At 44.2% G+C, this 16312-nt stretch overlaps 1 protein-coding gene across 4 annotated transcripts; it reads left to right on the top strand.

The window, feature by feature from the left end:
* RAD51AP1 (RAD51 associated protein 1) lies at positions 1 to 8466 on the top strand. Of its 4 annotated transcripts, XR_006020144.1 has the most exons (10): positions 840 to 954; positions 2063 to 2112; positions 2368 to 2494; positions 3159 to 3268; positions 3610 to 3684; positions 4103 to 4252; positions 4886 to 5032; positions 5885 to 6015; positions 6440 to 6587; positions 8094 to 8466. XR_006020144.1 is itself a non-coding variant. In XM_042051218.1 (9 exons), the coding sequence occupies exons 1-8, from the start codon at positions 920 to 922 to the stop codon at positions 6010 to 6012; spliced, it is 822 nt and encodes a 273-aa protein (XP_041907152.1). In that variant the 5' UTR covers positions 840 to 919; the 3' UTR covers positions 6013 to 6015; positions 8094 to 8466. The 4 variants fall into 4 exon arrangements, 3 of the variants coding, with proteins under 3 accessions (XP_041907153.1, XP_041907152.1, XP_041907151.1); XM_042051218.1 differs by lacking the exon at positions 6440 to 6587; XM_042051219.1 differs by lacking the exons at positions 840 to 954; positions 6440 to 6587; positions 8094 to 8466 and adding an exon at positions 1 to 88 and having other exon boundaries at positions 5885 to 6409.
* Positions 8467 to 16312: the final 7846 nt, after the last annotated feature.

Raw genomic sequence — 16312 nt, 5'->3', positions numbered from 1 at the left:
CGGCCGCAGCGGCACATTCGGCGCTGCTCCCATGACGAGCGTGCCGAGCGGCGCCGGCGGCGGCGGGGATGGCGCGGCCGGCCAGGAGGTGCGTGTGCCGGGGCTGAGGGACTAGGGGTTCCCTCGATCCCCTCGGGGCCTCTGGGAGGTTCCAAGGTGGCCCCTTTCCCTTCCAGCGGAGCGGTCGTGATCAGTGGCACAGGGCCGCGTTGGAGGCCTGGCATTAGTGGTGTCCCTTAGGGTTCTGTCGTAGAATGGTTTGGGTTGGAAGGGACCTTAAAAACCTTTCAGTCCCAACCCCCTGCCATGGGCAGGGACACCTTCCACTATCCCAGCTTGCTCAGACCCCCGTCCAGTCTGGCCTTGGACACTGCCAGGGATAGGGCAGCCACAGCTTCTCTGGGCAACCTGTGCCAGGGCCTCCCCACCCTCCCAGGGAACCATTTCTTCCTCATATCCAATCTAAACCTGCTCTCTGTTAGTGTGAAGCCATTGCCCCTTGTCCTGTCACTCCAGGCCCTTGTCAAGAGTCTCTCTCCATCTTTCCTGTGGGCTCCCTTCAGGCACTGCAAGGCCACAATGAGGTCACCCCAAAGCCTTCTCTTCTCCAGGCTGAACAATCCCAGTTCCCTCAGCCTCTCCTCACAGCAGAGCTGCTCCAGCCCTCTGCTCCCCTTGGTGTCCCTGCTCTGGACTGGCTCCAGCAGCTCCCTGTCCTTCCTGTGCTGGGCCCAGGGCTGGATGCAGCCCTGTGGGTGGGGTGATACTCAGCCCAGTGTTGTTTAAATTGCTCATCCCTGATTTGCATGAAGGGGTCAATGTCTCCTTAGCAGTTCACTGATGACACAGAGCAGGGAGGAGTGGCCGATACCCCGGAGTGCTGTGCAGCCCTTTGGAGGAACCTGGACAGGTTGCAGAGATGGGCAGAGAAAAATTGTCTAAAATTCAACAAAGGCAAGTCCTGCACCTGGGGAGGAATAACCCCAGGCACCCAGGGGAACCCCAGGAACCAGGAACCCCAGGCTGGAGGTGACCTGCTGGCCAGCAGCTCTGCTGAGAAGGCCCTGGAGGTCCTGGTGGACAACAGGCTGTCCGTGAGCCAGCAGTGACCTGAGGGACAAGAAGGCCAGGGCTGTCCTGGGGTGCACTGGAAAGAGCAGTGCCAGCAGGTCAGGAAGTGATCCTGCCCCTCTGCCCGGCCCTGAGAGGCACATGTGGAGTGCTGTGTCCTGTCCCAGCATCCTCAGGACAGGAGGGACAGGAAGCCCCTGGAGTGGGACCAGTGAAGGCTGGGGAGATGATTTAGGGCCTGGAGCATCCCTGACAGGGAAAGGCTGAGGGAGCTGGGGCTGTTCAGCATGGAGAGGAGCCCCAGCTGAGAGGGGCCCTCAGCCCTGGGTGTCCCTGTGTGCAGGGAGGGCTCCGAGCAGGGCCCAGGCTCTGCTCCGGGGGGCCCAGCCATGGCACCAGAGGAACGGGCAGGGACTGATCCCAGGAAGTTCCACCTGGACAGGAGGCAGAACTTCTGTCCTGTGCAGTGACCGAGCACTGAACAGATTATCCAGAGAGGGTGTGGAGTCTTTTAAAAAAAACCTACAGGCTACTCCTAATAACTCATTGTGTACAGTTGCACTGGTTATAGATTTATCTCTGCTCTGTGTGACCAGGGACAGGACCCAGGGAACGGCTGGAGCTGTGCCAGAGAAGGGTTAGGGTGGATATCAGGAAAAGGTTCTTGCCCCCAGAGGGTGGTTGGGCACTGGAACAGGGAATGGTCACAGCCCCAAGGCTGCCAGAGCTCCAGGAGTGTTTGGACAAGAGTCTCAGGGATACACAGAGTGGGATTGTTGGGTTGTCTGTGCAGGGCCAGGAGTTGGAGTGGATGATCCTTGTGGGTCCCTTCCAGCTCAGGAAAACCCATGATTCCATGATTCTGTCCACTTTACATGTATTGCTTTTTTTCGTTGTAAAAAAAGATTTACCCAAAAATCAAGTGTTACCAAATCAAGATGCTCAGTCAGAAAGGATTAAGAGTGTATATTTTATATTTTTTTTGCCACAGGAACAAGAAAGTTGTTGACTATTCTCAGTTTGGGGATTTGGAAGATGATGGTAAGTGGGACGTTCTCGTACAGCAAGAATTTGAAATCATTGCCTCTTACATAAAAGCACATGTAAAGGAGGTGTGTTGAATTTTCATTTTAAATACATTTAAAGATAGTGCAGTTGCAGTTGTTGTGTTCTTTTAAAATAGGATTAATTTCCAAAAAAGGTTATCTTGTTGTATTTTCAGTGTGCAATGGAACTTAAGTATGAAATCTAAGAATATAGGAAAACTCATGAGAGCTTTTTGCTGTTTTCCAACAGATGAAGACTTTGCACCTTCAAGCAAAAAATCCAGAACACAGCTCAAGGAATCAAAGAAGGAGAAAAAAGAGAAGCAAAAAAAGCCCAAAGAAGTGACTGCATCACAGACCCAGCCACTTAGTAAAAGGTAAGAAATGTTGTGGTCAACTCCGTGTAAAACTGAATTTCAGTGAGAGTATTTGGGTTCAGTTTCTTTTCCCTTAGAGTTTTAAGCAGCTGAGAACAAACAAATAATTCATGACTGTAATAAATATTTTGAGCCTTACTGATGCACTTGCAAATAACTCTAAAAATTTTGAGTTTCTTATGGAGTTTCTTAGGGACTCCTAAACTGAGAAATATAAAGTTAAGTTTTGATTCCTTCCAAAAGAACATATATAAAGGAAGATACAAAGTCAATGTCAAGGATAAAGAGAAATCTAATTTTTATTAGTAGAGTTGTGTTTAAATATTACATTTTGGTGTGGCATTTCAAGCAAATGCAATCACTTTTCTTCCTGTAGTAATGCCAATTGATAGCTCATAGATACAGATATAGATATAGGTACAGATATATACACATACACAATGTTTTGCAATCATAATACTTCAGAATGCTTTAAAAATTAGTGTGTGCTTTGTCTAAATAATTTCAAAATGTAATGTTTGTAACACAATATGCTATAAATACGTCTTGAAATATTAATCTCTTCACAAGTATCTGAATTTTAGAAAGTTCAGTGAGCCAGAAATAGGTCTGTAACACTCCTGTAATTGTTTTATTATTTAACATGTTGGCATTTTTTCCCCAGGTTATCCTTGGATGACAAACTTTATAAAAGAGATTTGGAAGTTGCCTTAGCCTTATCTGTCAAAGAAAAATCTGCAAATCCCCAAGAGGTGCAAAATTCAGAAGAACAAGGTTACTTTACATTTCCATGCAACACTCTTTATTTATATGCAGTGAATTTGAACATGGAAATTTATTTAACAGTGAAATAGATTGAAAATCATACTTTATTTCAAGATGTCATGACAAGAAAGTGAGAGTTTCTAGGTATTGCCAGTTTTCTTATGTTCCTGGGGTTTTTTTCCTGTGAGAAAAGTAACTCTTCTATAATATCTTCCAAATACATGCTTGGATTACAGACAGATAAAAACTTTGGCTATTTTAATTTCTTAATATTTTTGCTTTTTAGGATGTGTTTTTTTGTATAGTAATATTTCTTATATAGTAATTTTTTTTCCTGAATCTTAAAACAGGTAAGGATATTGAATCAGAAAATACAGAGAGGAGACCCCCTTTTTCCAACTGCAGTGTAGACAGTGAACGTTTAGGTAAGCTGTTCTCACACTCTTTTCAGAAAGAGCATTTAAGTAGCTTATCTCTTCTTTGTTTCCATTGGTTTCTTTTGTTTCCCTGATGTGGAAAAAAGAGTCTTTATCTTAAATAAAGGTTGAAGGACTTGTCAGTTCTTTTCAAAATTTGGTCCCAGTCTTAAAATGAGCAAACCCATGGATTGGTGGATTTTTGGTCTTCTTTTTGTTAGCTTGATTACAGATAAATGTTGATAAATTTGCCAATGAGAAAATAAAATGAGAATCACATGAAAACAAGTGTCAGTGGTATATTTTGGAATAGTATCACTTCAAATCACCAGAATGAATTCTGGGGACTCAAATACCAAGTTTTTTAAGAGGAGGAGAATAGATTTACTGTGAATTTGAGTTGATTGAACCAGTTTCTGTTTCTTAGGTCTCAATCAGATTATGGATGATGATGCACCTGAGGGTGGTGGGAGGCAAAGGACAGCAGCATCCAAAGTTCCAGCACATCACAAGTCATTGGTGGTTGACAGTGATGACAGAGAACATGATCCTGACTCTGAGTCAGAGTCTGTACCCAGTAAGTTGTTCTTCACCAACACTCTCTCCTTAGATGTGCTTTGGATTTGATGCCTTATGTTTAGTTTGGATTTTTAGTGAAATTCATGCTGCTTTGAATGCATTTTCCCTTACTCCGCACTTAACTGAAGCGTTGTCCCCTCATACTCGTGACACCTCGGTTGCACGTTCACACTAAATTTAAACAATGGGGCTTATTCATCCCCAAACCAGCAAAATTTCACTGCTTCTCTGCATTTCTATGTCAGGAGAAATTTCTTCTGCCCTCCTTTTCCAGGAAAGTTTCATCTCTTTAAAGATCCTCTGTTCATTTTTCCAGTTGTTATCTGGGGTTTGTGTCAAAACAGTGACTCTGGAGTAGTAATCAGGTGTTGGAGCTTTCACCGTTGGCTTAGTTTAAGCTTATTTTAAAAAGCAGGTAGCCTCCCTTCTTTCCTTCCTCTGGTTCTCATCTCTTGGAAGAGCAATGTCTGTCATTCTGTAACAGGCAAGGTGTCTGTGTGAATATTTACTGCTTGAAGATGGGACAGTCTGGTACCATCCTCATCACTTCTGCTGGAGTCGTCTGTTGTCTTAAGTGGTGATTTCTCTGCTAAAGAGCATCTTTCTAAAGTAGTTTTACTTTCCATCCCAGTATCACCTGTAGCTTCTCCTTCCTGGATAACAGAACACAACTCTGAGCCAAGGCAGAAGGTGATGTCCAGTCCCTCAGAGGCAGCTGGGAGGCCTCTGCATGCATCAAGTCCTGTCACAGACAAAAAGCCTAAATGGACACCACCAGGTATGGGTGAGGTTGCAGCTATAGACACATACATGAGTTGACTTAAGCTTTTAGCAGTCTCTCCTAAAAGCAAACCAAAAAATAAACTATTCCAGGAAAATGCCTGCTCTTTATGTACCTTTTATAAAGATTTTCTTTGGACAGATTTAAAACAAAAAAGAAAGAAAGGAAGAAAAACTGTATCTGTGCTTCTTGCTTCTTTTACAGCATTATCCTTAACTCCTTTATCTGCATGTGGCTTATAAAATATTTCCCAAACTGTGGATCAGACTTTAATCAAAAGATCCTTTCATGTCCATTTCTCTCTTATGTAGAGCTTTCTTTATCTCTGGTATGTGCTAAATTATTATCTCTTCTAAACAAAAAATATTAGAAAAATGCTGGAGTATTTTAGCTGCTCTAGTAAAGCAAATGCTTAGAAGCTTTATTTTCTCAAGGTGTTTGACCATGCTGCTGCTGACTCCTGATTCTTTGATTTTTCTTCATATTTACTCTTCTTTTCTGTACATGGTTCTTTCTGTTTGGCTCCTTTCTCTCAAGTCCTCGTTTCCCCATTGGAGTTGTGTTCAGTGTTTCTCTGTGGAGTGCCTGAAAACGCCCAGGACACTGGGAACAGTTGCCCAATGTTGCTGCAGTGTGTGAACCTGTGCCCCATTCCTGCTGCATTGGCTCCCAGAGGGATGAATCCCTGGTGACTGATTTCCATGTGCCTCTGTGGTTTGGACCTTCTTGCACTCTCTTTAGAATGCTGCTTCTGTCCTGCTGGGAAAACTATTAGAAGACAGCAGTCATATGATTTTTTTTCCCCTTTAGACTTCTAATACCTTCTTTTTGTTTTAAAATCATCTCCAGCTCCGTCAGGAAGCAGTAATGCCTCTGTGAAATGTGTTCCTGTTAAGTCACCTACCCACTGCCTTAGACTTGGCCTCTCCAGACTGGCAAGAGTCAAACCTCTCCATCCCAGTGCTACCAGCAGTTAAATGGTCAGTGACAAAGTGCCACATGGAGGAAAAGACTGTGGAAAGGGTTTTGCTGATAAACAGAGGGTAGACAGCATCCTGGCATCATCCATTTTGGAGGACTCTTGTTACGGATGTGTCTGATGTTAGGATGAGTTTTTATTCTGCAAATTGCTAGGAATCCTTAAGTGCTACTAAATAATAACATTATTTAATCAAGGTGACATTTTGGATACCAGCTTTTTGATGTATCATATTCAGAGATGTTGGTTTGTGATAATTTTAATTCTCTAGTACCTAAACACTTGGCATTAAAATGGTCTAGACAGCACTATGGCAGTACTGACGACAGGGAAGTGTTTTTTAGAATGTTGTATTTTTAAATAAAAACTAAAATAAAATACTTCATATAATCTAACTGTATTCTTTGAATGTATTAATTTTGAAGGTCACTTTAGATGTTGGTTGCAGTCTGGCAGATATTTTTGCCTGTGTATGCTCTTACTGGAAGTCAGCAGCATTAGTCAGGCTCAGACAGTGAGGAATTTTCCTTGGAGCTCCTGGGGCTTCATTGAGGACCATGATACCATGCTGAGGTAGGGGGTTTTGTAAAGCAGTGAAGTGATTGTTACTGATTAATGAAACTGAGCTGTTACTAATCCACAGTGTCAATAATTTCCTATCTAAGCGTATTGATTAGAGTGGATGGCAGCAGATCCATTTCTGCCCATATTACTCGTGACTCAGAGAATTGCATTAACAAAGGAATATCATAGAATCATGGAATGGCTGGGGTTGGAGGGCACCTGAAAGATCATATTGTTCCACTCCCCTGCCATGGCCAGGGACACCTGCCACTATTCCAGCTTGCTCAGAGCCCCATCCAGCCTGGCCTTGGACGCTGCCAGGGATGGGGCAGCCACAGCTTCTCTGGGCAACCTGTGCCAGGGCCTCCCCACCCTCCCAGGGAACCATTTCTGCCTCATATCCAATCTAAACCTGCTCTCTGTCAGTGTGAACCATTCCCCATTGTCCTGTCACTCCAGGCCCTTGCCAAGAGTCTCTCTCCATCTTTCCTGTGGGCTCCCTTCAGGCACTGCAAGGCCACAGTGAGGTCACTCCAAAGCCTTCCCTTCTCCAGGCTGAACAATCCCAGTTCCTTCAGCCTTTCCTCCCAGAAGAGCTGCTCCATGCCTCTGCTCCCCTTGGTGTCCCTGCTCTGGACTGGCTCCAGCAGCTCCCTGTCCTTCCTGTGCTGGGCCCAGGGCTGGATGCAGCCCTGCAGGGGGGTCTCAGCAGAGCGGGGCAGAGGGGCAGAATCCCCCCTCCCCTGCTGCGCATGCTGGGGCTCAGCCCAGCACGGGGGGATTCTGTCCCAGTGCACACGGCCAGGACAGGGCCAGCTCTCACCCACAGCACCCCCAAGTCCTTCTGCCAGGGCTGCTCCCTCTGCTCATCCCCAGCCTGGATTGATCCCAAGGGCTGTCCTGACCCTAGTGCAGCACCAGCACTCGGTCTTGTTAAACCCTGTGAAATTCCCATGGGCCACTTCTGGAGCCTGTCCAGGTCCCTCTGGATGACATCCCACCTTTCAGGTGTAATCTGTGCCTTTGCAAAGCCTTCTGTTAATGGTTTCACTGATTCCTTGCAGGTTGGTTGTCTGTTTGCTCTTGATGCATTATCAATCAGGTTATCATAAGGCAAGGATCACTGTTTCAGCTTTCATTATTTCTGAAGAAAACAGAATTTAGTTTTGATTCAGACACTCTTAAATGTGTGATTACTTCCTTCTGTAATTCAAAAGGTCCAAAACCTTCGTTTCCCAGGTCTATATTGGTTATTCTCAGATATTCTGTTAATGTGAAAATCTGTATCTCTAAAGTGGCTAAAAAATAAAGATGTATCTTAATGCTTATACAGAGACATGGGATTTAATAAGAGAAACAGATCTTTTCCCGTTATTTTTCTAATAGAAACAAAAATGCACAAATGCCATTTCCTGAGATCAGTTGCATCAGGAATTCCATAAACTGCTCTTTAACTTTTGACAGATAGGTTGAGTGTAATTTGCTCTAAGCAGATAAATTTATTCTGTCTTTCAGGTCAGATCACTTTTGTTGTCCCTTCGTTCGTTAACCCAGCAGACTCGAAGTGTAGCAGTGCAAACCACAAAGATGAAAACAGGATGTTACCACTTCTGGTGACCCTCTGTGCAAAACCCTACTCTTTGCATTTAAAACACTTTGTCCTGCTGCTTACAAAGAATTTCTGGTCTGTGTCCGCTCAGGTGTGACATCATTCTCTTGAGAGGAAGCCAAATAGCTGTGATGAAAAAAAAAAAAAGAACTTCTTTGAGTTGAGGCTGTTTCTGCTCTGTCCTCACACCCCCAATATTTACAACACGTGTACATTTAAATGAAGACTTTGAGCATGAGTTGTTCCTGTACATTTGGGATATTAAAAGACTGAAATTTATTTTTACTGCATTTTGTATTTTTCCCCATTGTTTGTTTTTTGTCTAAATTGCTTTTGAATGTAATTCTCTCAAAAGTTTAAGATTATTTTTTTTTCTAGCCTCGACTGAATAAGGAAGGACTTAACTGGCCTTGAATGTAAGTGAATCTGTATGTTCCTCAGTGTATCAAAGCTCTGTTTAATGCTCAGACATCTCAACTCCTCTCACCAAATTCTTTTTCATACTGACAGCCCTTGGGGACAATTACAATACTGCAATGTACAAAGAAATCATAAGAAATTAGAACTGATTGAAACCCAGATGACACTTATCTGCTTGGTGGTAGACCATCTTGTAGAGCCAAAGATGACAGATTCTGTTTGCCTCCTTGAACAGATGAGAGATTTACTTGGGTGTTACACATTTTTTTACTTCCAGTAAATCTGTGTAAATCTTGCTTTCATTTTATTATCTTTGCAGGATTCATTAACCTGAAGATTCTAAAGAGTTATAATCAGGCAGTTTTTTCAGAAATACCTTGTGAACCCCATCCCAGCATAAAGGTTAGTAGATAGGTGCATATTTTTTAGAATGTTAAAAGCCTGCAACTATGTAGGAAGTCAACATTAGAGGGCATAATAACCTCAAGTTATCATTCCAGTGCAGTAGAGCTATGTGGCTATCACTTGTATTTGCAAAGTGTTTGCGTATCAAAGGGTCAGATGACAAGTGTGAGCAAAATATCAAGAACAGAAAAACAAAAAGAAATTTAATAAGCCTTAACCATCTTAACTTTTGTCAAGTATTATCAACAACACAGCCTCACCCTAATACGTTTTCATAGATCACTGACTTATAATATTAGTAGGTATTTCTTGCATTATTTAATTCAGTTATAAGCTTTAACATGTAGTTCTTTTCCAGATGTTTGCTATAACTTTTCTCGAACGTTAAGTCAGCCCCTTCCTGGGTAAAAGTCATGTTTATGCCATTCGTGAGTGTGGTTCAGCTGCTTCAGAGTCTCTGTCATGGTTTCATAGGAACAGAGTTGCCTGTAAGTCAAAAAATGTAAGAATGGGCAAATCTTACTCAGCCCTGTGAGGCACATCTGAAGTGCTGTGTCCAGCTCTGGGCTCCTCAGGACAGGAGGGACAGGGAACTCCTGGAGCGGGACCAGAGGAGGCTGCAGAGATGATTTAGGGCCTGGAGCATCCCTGACAGGGAAAGGCTGAGGGAGCTGGGGCTGTTCAGCATGGAGAGGAGCCCCAGCTGAGAGGGGCCCTCAGCCCTGTGTGTCCCTGTGTGCAGGGAGGGCTCTGAGCAGGGCCCAGGCTCTGCTCCGGGGGGCCCAGCCATGGCACCAGAGGAACGGGCAGGGACTGATCCCAGGAAGTTCCCCCTGGACAGGAGGCAGAACTTCTGTCCTGTGCAGTGACTGAGCCTTGAACAGATTATCCAGAGAGGGTGTGGAGTCTCCCTCGCTGGGGATATTCCAGGACAGTCTGGACACAATCCTGTGCCCTGTGCTCTGGGATGGCCCTGCTGGAGCAGGGAGGTGGCACCAGCTGCCCCACTGTGGTCCCTTCCAGCCTGACCCTTTCCGTGATTCTGTGGTCTTCCCCAGCGTTCCTAAGTCAGGAAAAGAGCTGCATTCAGGACAACCAAAGTTAGGAGAACTGCATAGACCTCAGAAGCTGGAGGCATAAATTGAAGTCCCCAGGAACTTAGAATGCCATAGTGCTTCCCTGTATTGAAAATAGGCAGCATTTGGCCACTGTTGTCAGGAAAAATTTCTTCACAGAAAGGGTGATTAGACATTGGAATGGGCTGCACAGGGAGGTGGTGGAGTCACTGTCCCTGTGAGGGTGGGGAGGCCCTGGCACAGGCTGCCCAGAGAAGCTGTGGCTGCCCCATCCCTGGCAGTGTCCAAGGCCAGGCTGGATGGGGCTCTGAGCAAGCTGGGATAGTGGAAGGTGTCCCTGCCCATGGCAGGGGGTTGGAACTGGATGGGCTTTAAGATCCCTTCCAACTCAAACCGTTCCATGCTTCTATGATTCTATGATTATTGTGATGAACCTGCTCTGTCCTCACACACATGGATACAGTGTTTTAGTACACATCACCATCCTCACACGGAGGAGTTTCTTCGTAATATCCAATCTAAGCTCTGTCAGTTTTAAGCCTTTCCCCCTTGTCCTGTCACTCTATGCCCTTGTAAATAATCTTTGATAACATCTAGAAGTCCTGCAGTGATTTTAGGTAGAACTCAATTCCCTTGTAAGAGGTGTTCCCTTTGGCTGTGTTCACATGGCTGTGCAGATGTAACCATGAAGCCACTGCCAGGCTTTGGGAAGGCAAGCCAGCTGTTTTTCTTGAGAGAAAGATCATTAAGTGCAAAATTTTTAGCTCATTTTCCTGCCATGTGGATGGGTTCTGGTGCTCTGGTGCCCCCACCCATTCCACCTGCCCTTTTACCTGCACAAAGTCTGCTCTAGGAAGACTGAATCTTGCCCATGAATCAAATGCAGATGAGATGTATTTACCCAGAGTTGGCTGCTTTTAGGCTACCTGCAGGGGAACTGCAAATGTGGAGAGCTGCTAAAGGCCCTGGAAACATTCAAATCAGCAAGAGAGATACGTAGCCCTGAATAGTTTGGAAGTGATCATTTTAAGAAGAATCATGGCCTGTAGGAGATTTGTTTTCCACTTCTGATTTGGAGGGTTGTGCCTAGAATAAAGTCTGATTCTCCTCATCCATAACCTTCGTGCCCTGTATCTTCACTAGCTCCAGTGAGGTTGCAAAAATAAGTGATAATGGAGAATACATTCCCTGCTGAGCTGTGTCCCCTTTGGAGCTTGTCTGAGATCAGCTCCTCCTTCCCCTTTCCTCATTTGCTTTGATTCATCTTTCTTGCCAAAGAAATTTGGAGGCAGATTTTTCCAGCTGGTCCCAAAAGAGTGGGGAGGTGTGTTATTGAAGTTGATGGGAAGCATTCTGTTCTCCACACATCACAGCCTGTTCGTGAGTGGGAACACTGCCTAACTCCCAAATTTTCATCCGTATCATTCCTGAGACATGTTATGCAGCACATCCTGCAGTAGCTACTCTCTACACTCTTCATTTCTTCCGTGCAAAGGAAAAGATGGATTTATGAGCAAATTTTGGTTTTGTTAACATGTGATATGATGTATTACTCTCCTGATGATGACATTATTTTGCACTCTGTAGCTGAACATGCAACGAGGTCTTACACAGAGTGTAAAGTGAGTGTTGTTGTGCAAAGTGTGAGATAAGACTGTGGCAACACACCTGAAAACACAGGGCTGGTGTGGTGAGAGTGACACTGCAGTATCACTGTCACAGAACTGTTTAGATTTGAAGCCACTGCTTGAGATCATCTACTTTAATTCTAATTATTCTTTGTATCGTAATGTGTATGAAACAGTTCTCCTTTGAAATCTCCCTAATATTCTGAGAATTTATAATGCACATTAACAGGGTACTATTAAAGTATTTTTTACAAATAATAGGAAAGCTCTTTTAATAAATACACATTTCTCCTGAGACACTACTGGGGGATGATTTCTGACAAATTCCTCCTCCCCAAAGAGAAAGTGAGGCAAAATATATACTTGAAATCTACTATTTAATTCATGATAGCAATACACATGTGCCAGGCATGGACGTTTTGGCACACTTATCTTCAATACATTGAGATGACTGTATTAAAACTCAGCATATGTAGATACTGAGATAGATACCTGAAAGGTAAGTCCTGTGAGGAGTGGCTGAGGGTGTTTAACCTGGAGGAAAGGAGGCCAAGCACGTTATTCAAGACATAACATGTGAAGTGCAGACAGCAGCCTGAATCCTAGGGGTTTCCAGTGCTCTCCACTGGCTGGGGATAGGAAGAAGTGGACAGCAGTAAGCCACTGCACCAAGCATGCACCTGCATTCCTGATATGCCCAAGTGCCTGCAGCATTCCTGAAAACTGGCTTTTGGCCTGTGCAGCTAAATGTAGGCATCTTGCAAGAGCTAAAAGTAGATTTCAGCAGAAGGCAGTCCAGCCTCCCTAAATAAAATCCCTGGGCTTCACATACAGCCCTTGCAAGAAGACAGAACCATCCAAAACACTCAGAGCTGGTCTAGAGGAAAATGAAGGCACAGGGATGTGCCTGGAAGTTGCATTCTGCCTTTCCATATTTCCACCTAATCAATAGACCTGTTTTTAATTGTACTCAAAAATACAGGAATAGTACTGTCCTTAACTTTTTTTTTAGTAGGAGCCTTGTAATTGTAGTTGTGATGACTGAGGTTATAAGTGAAGTGAGGTTTGGAGACAATTAAATGGTTCACTGGCACTTTCATGTCAAATTGATTTTCCTCCTGTGCGGAAAAGCTGAGAGAACTGGGGTTGTTCAGCCTGGAGAAGGGAAGGCTTTGGGGTGACCTCAGTGTGGCCTTGCAGTGCCTGAAGGGAGCCCACAGGAAAGATGGAGAGAGACTCTTGACAAGGGCCTGGAGTGACAGGACAAGGGGCAATGGCTTCACACTGACAGAGAGCAGGTTTAGATTGGATATGAGGCAGAAATGGTTCCCTGTGAGGGTGGGGAGGCCCTGGCACAGGTTGCCCAGAGAAGCTGTGGCTGCCCCATCCCTGGCAGTGTCCAAGGCCAGGCTGGATGGGGCTCTGAGCAAGCTGGGATAGTGGAAGGTGTCCCTGCCCATGGCAGTGAGGTTGGAACTGGATGATCTATAAGGTCCCTTCCAACCCAGGCCAATCTATGATTCCCTGATTAAAAAAGAAAAGCCAATTTGAAGATTTGTTTTCTCTTTCTTTTATTCCAGACCCACTGTGGCCTTATTGTTTTAAGGCTGGCATTGCTCTTCTGATTTGTAAAAATTATTCTTTCACTTTAGTAGAGTTTGTGTCTGCATTTTTTCTGCTTTTTTGTTTGAGACATGAATTGCTTTGTTATTCTCATAAGAAAAGTAAAGAAAATAATGAATTGAGACTAAGCATTAGATATATTTCCCGATGGAGTCTGTCTGGAATACTTAAATAAAAGACTGCCAAGGTCTGTTCCTTTAATATTCCAAGCTGCTCCAGCTGCAGGCATTTTGCTGATGGAATATCTAAGGGGTCCATAGAGGATTAGGGTGTAAACAGAGACAGGACTACCTAGAAACACTCATTCCAAGATTGCCAAGAGTTCTGAGTGCTAAGAGGAAGCTGTGAGGGTGGTGCTGAGGGGCACTGTTGGGATTCTCAATAACACTCGAATTACCTTGGATTTACCCTCATTAGACAGTTCACGTTTAGAGCAGGTGAGCTAAAGCTACAGCTGTGTCTTTGAAAAAGAATTAAAAAACAGAAGGAAGGAAAGCAAAGCAAATGAGGCACCCCAAGGGATGGGTTTGCAGTGCTGCTGAGCCTAATTGACAAACATGTTGTTCTGGTGTAAAGTCCTCAAAGATTTCATAGAGCATCAGCTTCCCAGGTCAGCTCAATTTGGTTTCTGTCAGTGCTGGGGAACATGGTAAAACAACCTGGGACTTTATTCCAGCCAGCTCACCCTAAAAATCATCAATCAGCCCCGGCTTTTATTCACAGAGGGGCACAGTTGGATCAGATTAACTGCAGTGTCAGGTTTAAATCACAAAGAGAACAATTTAATGGAGACAGATTTAAAACATGGAGCTCTGTCATTATGGGAAAAGCAAGAAAGGAGCAGTGAGAGCTGCTGTGATTTCAGCTTCTTCAGTAACTCTTGTTTACAACTGAGAAGAAATAAGAGTCCAGCCTAAGGTAATAATGGTTGGCATTTTTTTTTTGTTGTTTGATGTACAAATGTTTGTATTAGGTTGTGACGTACCTGTTGTGAGGAACTGAAAATAAACAGAAAGAAGATAGTTTGGTCCGTTGTAGCATCTGCCATCAATTCCATATGATATTCTTATTGTATTAACCATTATTTAAATTTCTTTGGAGAAGTAGAATTAAGATAGTCTCATTCTTGAGACTGTCCTACGCAGAGCCAGGATTTGGGCTTCAATGATCTTTGTGGGTCCTTTCCACCTCAGGATATTCTATGAATCTATGATTCTATGGTGGCAAATTTTAATGAAAGCAGTATCATTATTATTGCTGCTAAGATAAGAAATTAACATTTCTAAGCTACAGGAGTATCTTACGGATTTCTGCATAAATAGTAAGCAAATAATTAACTTATAGAATCTCAGAGTACCTAGGGTTCTACAGAAGATTTCAGGTTGACCTTTTGGTTTAAATGAAAGGCTTTGTGCTATATTAAAAACGTATGTTTATTGTAGACAGCTGGTCTATTTTTTATTTTAGAGGAAAAAAAAAAGATGCTCTGTAGAAATCCCAGTGAGTTGCATTACTCTGAAATCAAAAGTTCTACATTATTAAAGAGTGTGTTTCTAAGCTTAAAACTGCCATTTGATGCTTTTTGTTTTAAATTACTTTCTGGAGAAGAATCACTGAGGGGTCACTCATTGCTGAGCTACTGATTTCATACAGTGTAACCCCTCTGAAGTGATGAGGTTGAGAAATGATTTCCCTGGTTTTCCTCCTCAGAGGGCATTATTTAGGACGCATATCTGAATGCACAGGTGAATGTGTGATGTCAGTAGGATTTGGGGAGGTATTTAGTAACTGTAATTATGAACTCCAGAAGGACTGAGAGGCCTTGGTTCTGCTGGATTGGCCTCTCCAGCTTCCACTCCCAGGCAGCACAGGGATAACCAGGTGCTCCCCGAGTTTCACTTGCAAATGGGTAGAAATGGAGCTCTTTCTTGAATGAAAGTTCTTGCAAAGCTTTCAGGGCTTGACAAGCAAGCCAAAAATCCTTTTCCATCATGATAATGATCTTACCAGGCCTAGCATTGCCGGCGGGGCCAGGGAGGGGATTGTCCCACTCTGCTCTGGGCTGAGTTGGTCTCACTTTGAATATTGTGTGTGGTTTTGGGTGCTGCAATATAAGAAAGACCTAAAGCTTTTAGAGAGTGTCCAAAGTAGGGTTTTAGAGATGGTGAAGGGCCTGGAGGGGAAGCCACACGAGGAGCAGCTGAGGGCACTGGGTCTGTTCAGCTGGAGAGGAGGAGGCTGAGGTCAGAGCTCACAGCAGTTCTGCAGCTTCCTCACCTGGGGAAGGGGAGGGGCAGGCCCTGATCTCTGCTCTGTGTGACCAGGGACAGGACCTGAGGGAACGGCTGGAGCTGTGTCAGGGGAGGGTTAGGCTGGATATCAGGAAAAGGTCCTTCCCCCAGAGGGTGGTGGGGCATTGAACAGGCTCCCCAGGGAATGGTCACAGCCCCAAGGCTGCCAGAGCTCCAGGAGTGTTTGGACATGGCTCTCAGGGATGCACAGAGTGGGATTGTTAGGGTGTCTGTGCAGGGCCAGGAGTTGGAGTGGATGATCCTTGTGGGTCCCTTAAAGCTCAGGATATTCGATGATTCTATGATATATTTGCCTATCAAATTTTGGGGGGTTTTTTTGCCTATGACTTTTCATCTGTGCACCCCACTCGATTTAAATCAGCTTATCTGGTTCATGCCCAATTCCTGCTTTTCATGTGATTCCTCTCCAGTTTGTGAATCCAGGAATAACCACATTTCCTGTTCTTGGAATAGTCCTGAGAACAGATTGATGCATTAGAAGAACCAGTTGGAGGACTGATTTCTGGGCTGTCACTTCTTTGCCCAGTCTGTTTTCTAGAAATGATGATGTCGCTGAGGTCCTTTTGGCTTTATACAGTCAGAGAGCTGTTTGGAAAATCCCCATGTACCCAAATTCTATTTGAATTCAGTCAAGGACACTTATTCAGATGTTAGGAACGAC

Source organism: Corvus kubaryi, unplaced genomic scaffold (genome assembly GCF_017639235.1).
Source record: "Corvus kubaryi isolate FWS band 111438036 unplaced genomic scaffold, C.kubaryi_AGA036_p1.0 74, whole genome shotgun sequence".
In the NCBI taxonomy this organism is placed as follows: domain Eukaryota; kingdom Metazoa; phylum Chordata; class Aves; order Passeriformes; family Corvidae; genus Corvus; species Corvus kubaryi.
The sequence above is the reverse complement of the archived record's forward strand: the minus strand, read 5'-3'. Positions and strand labels throughout refer to the sequence as shown.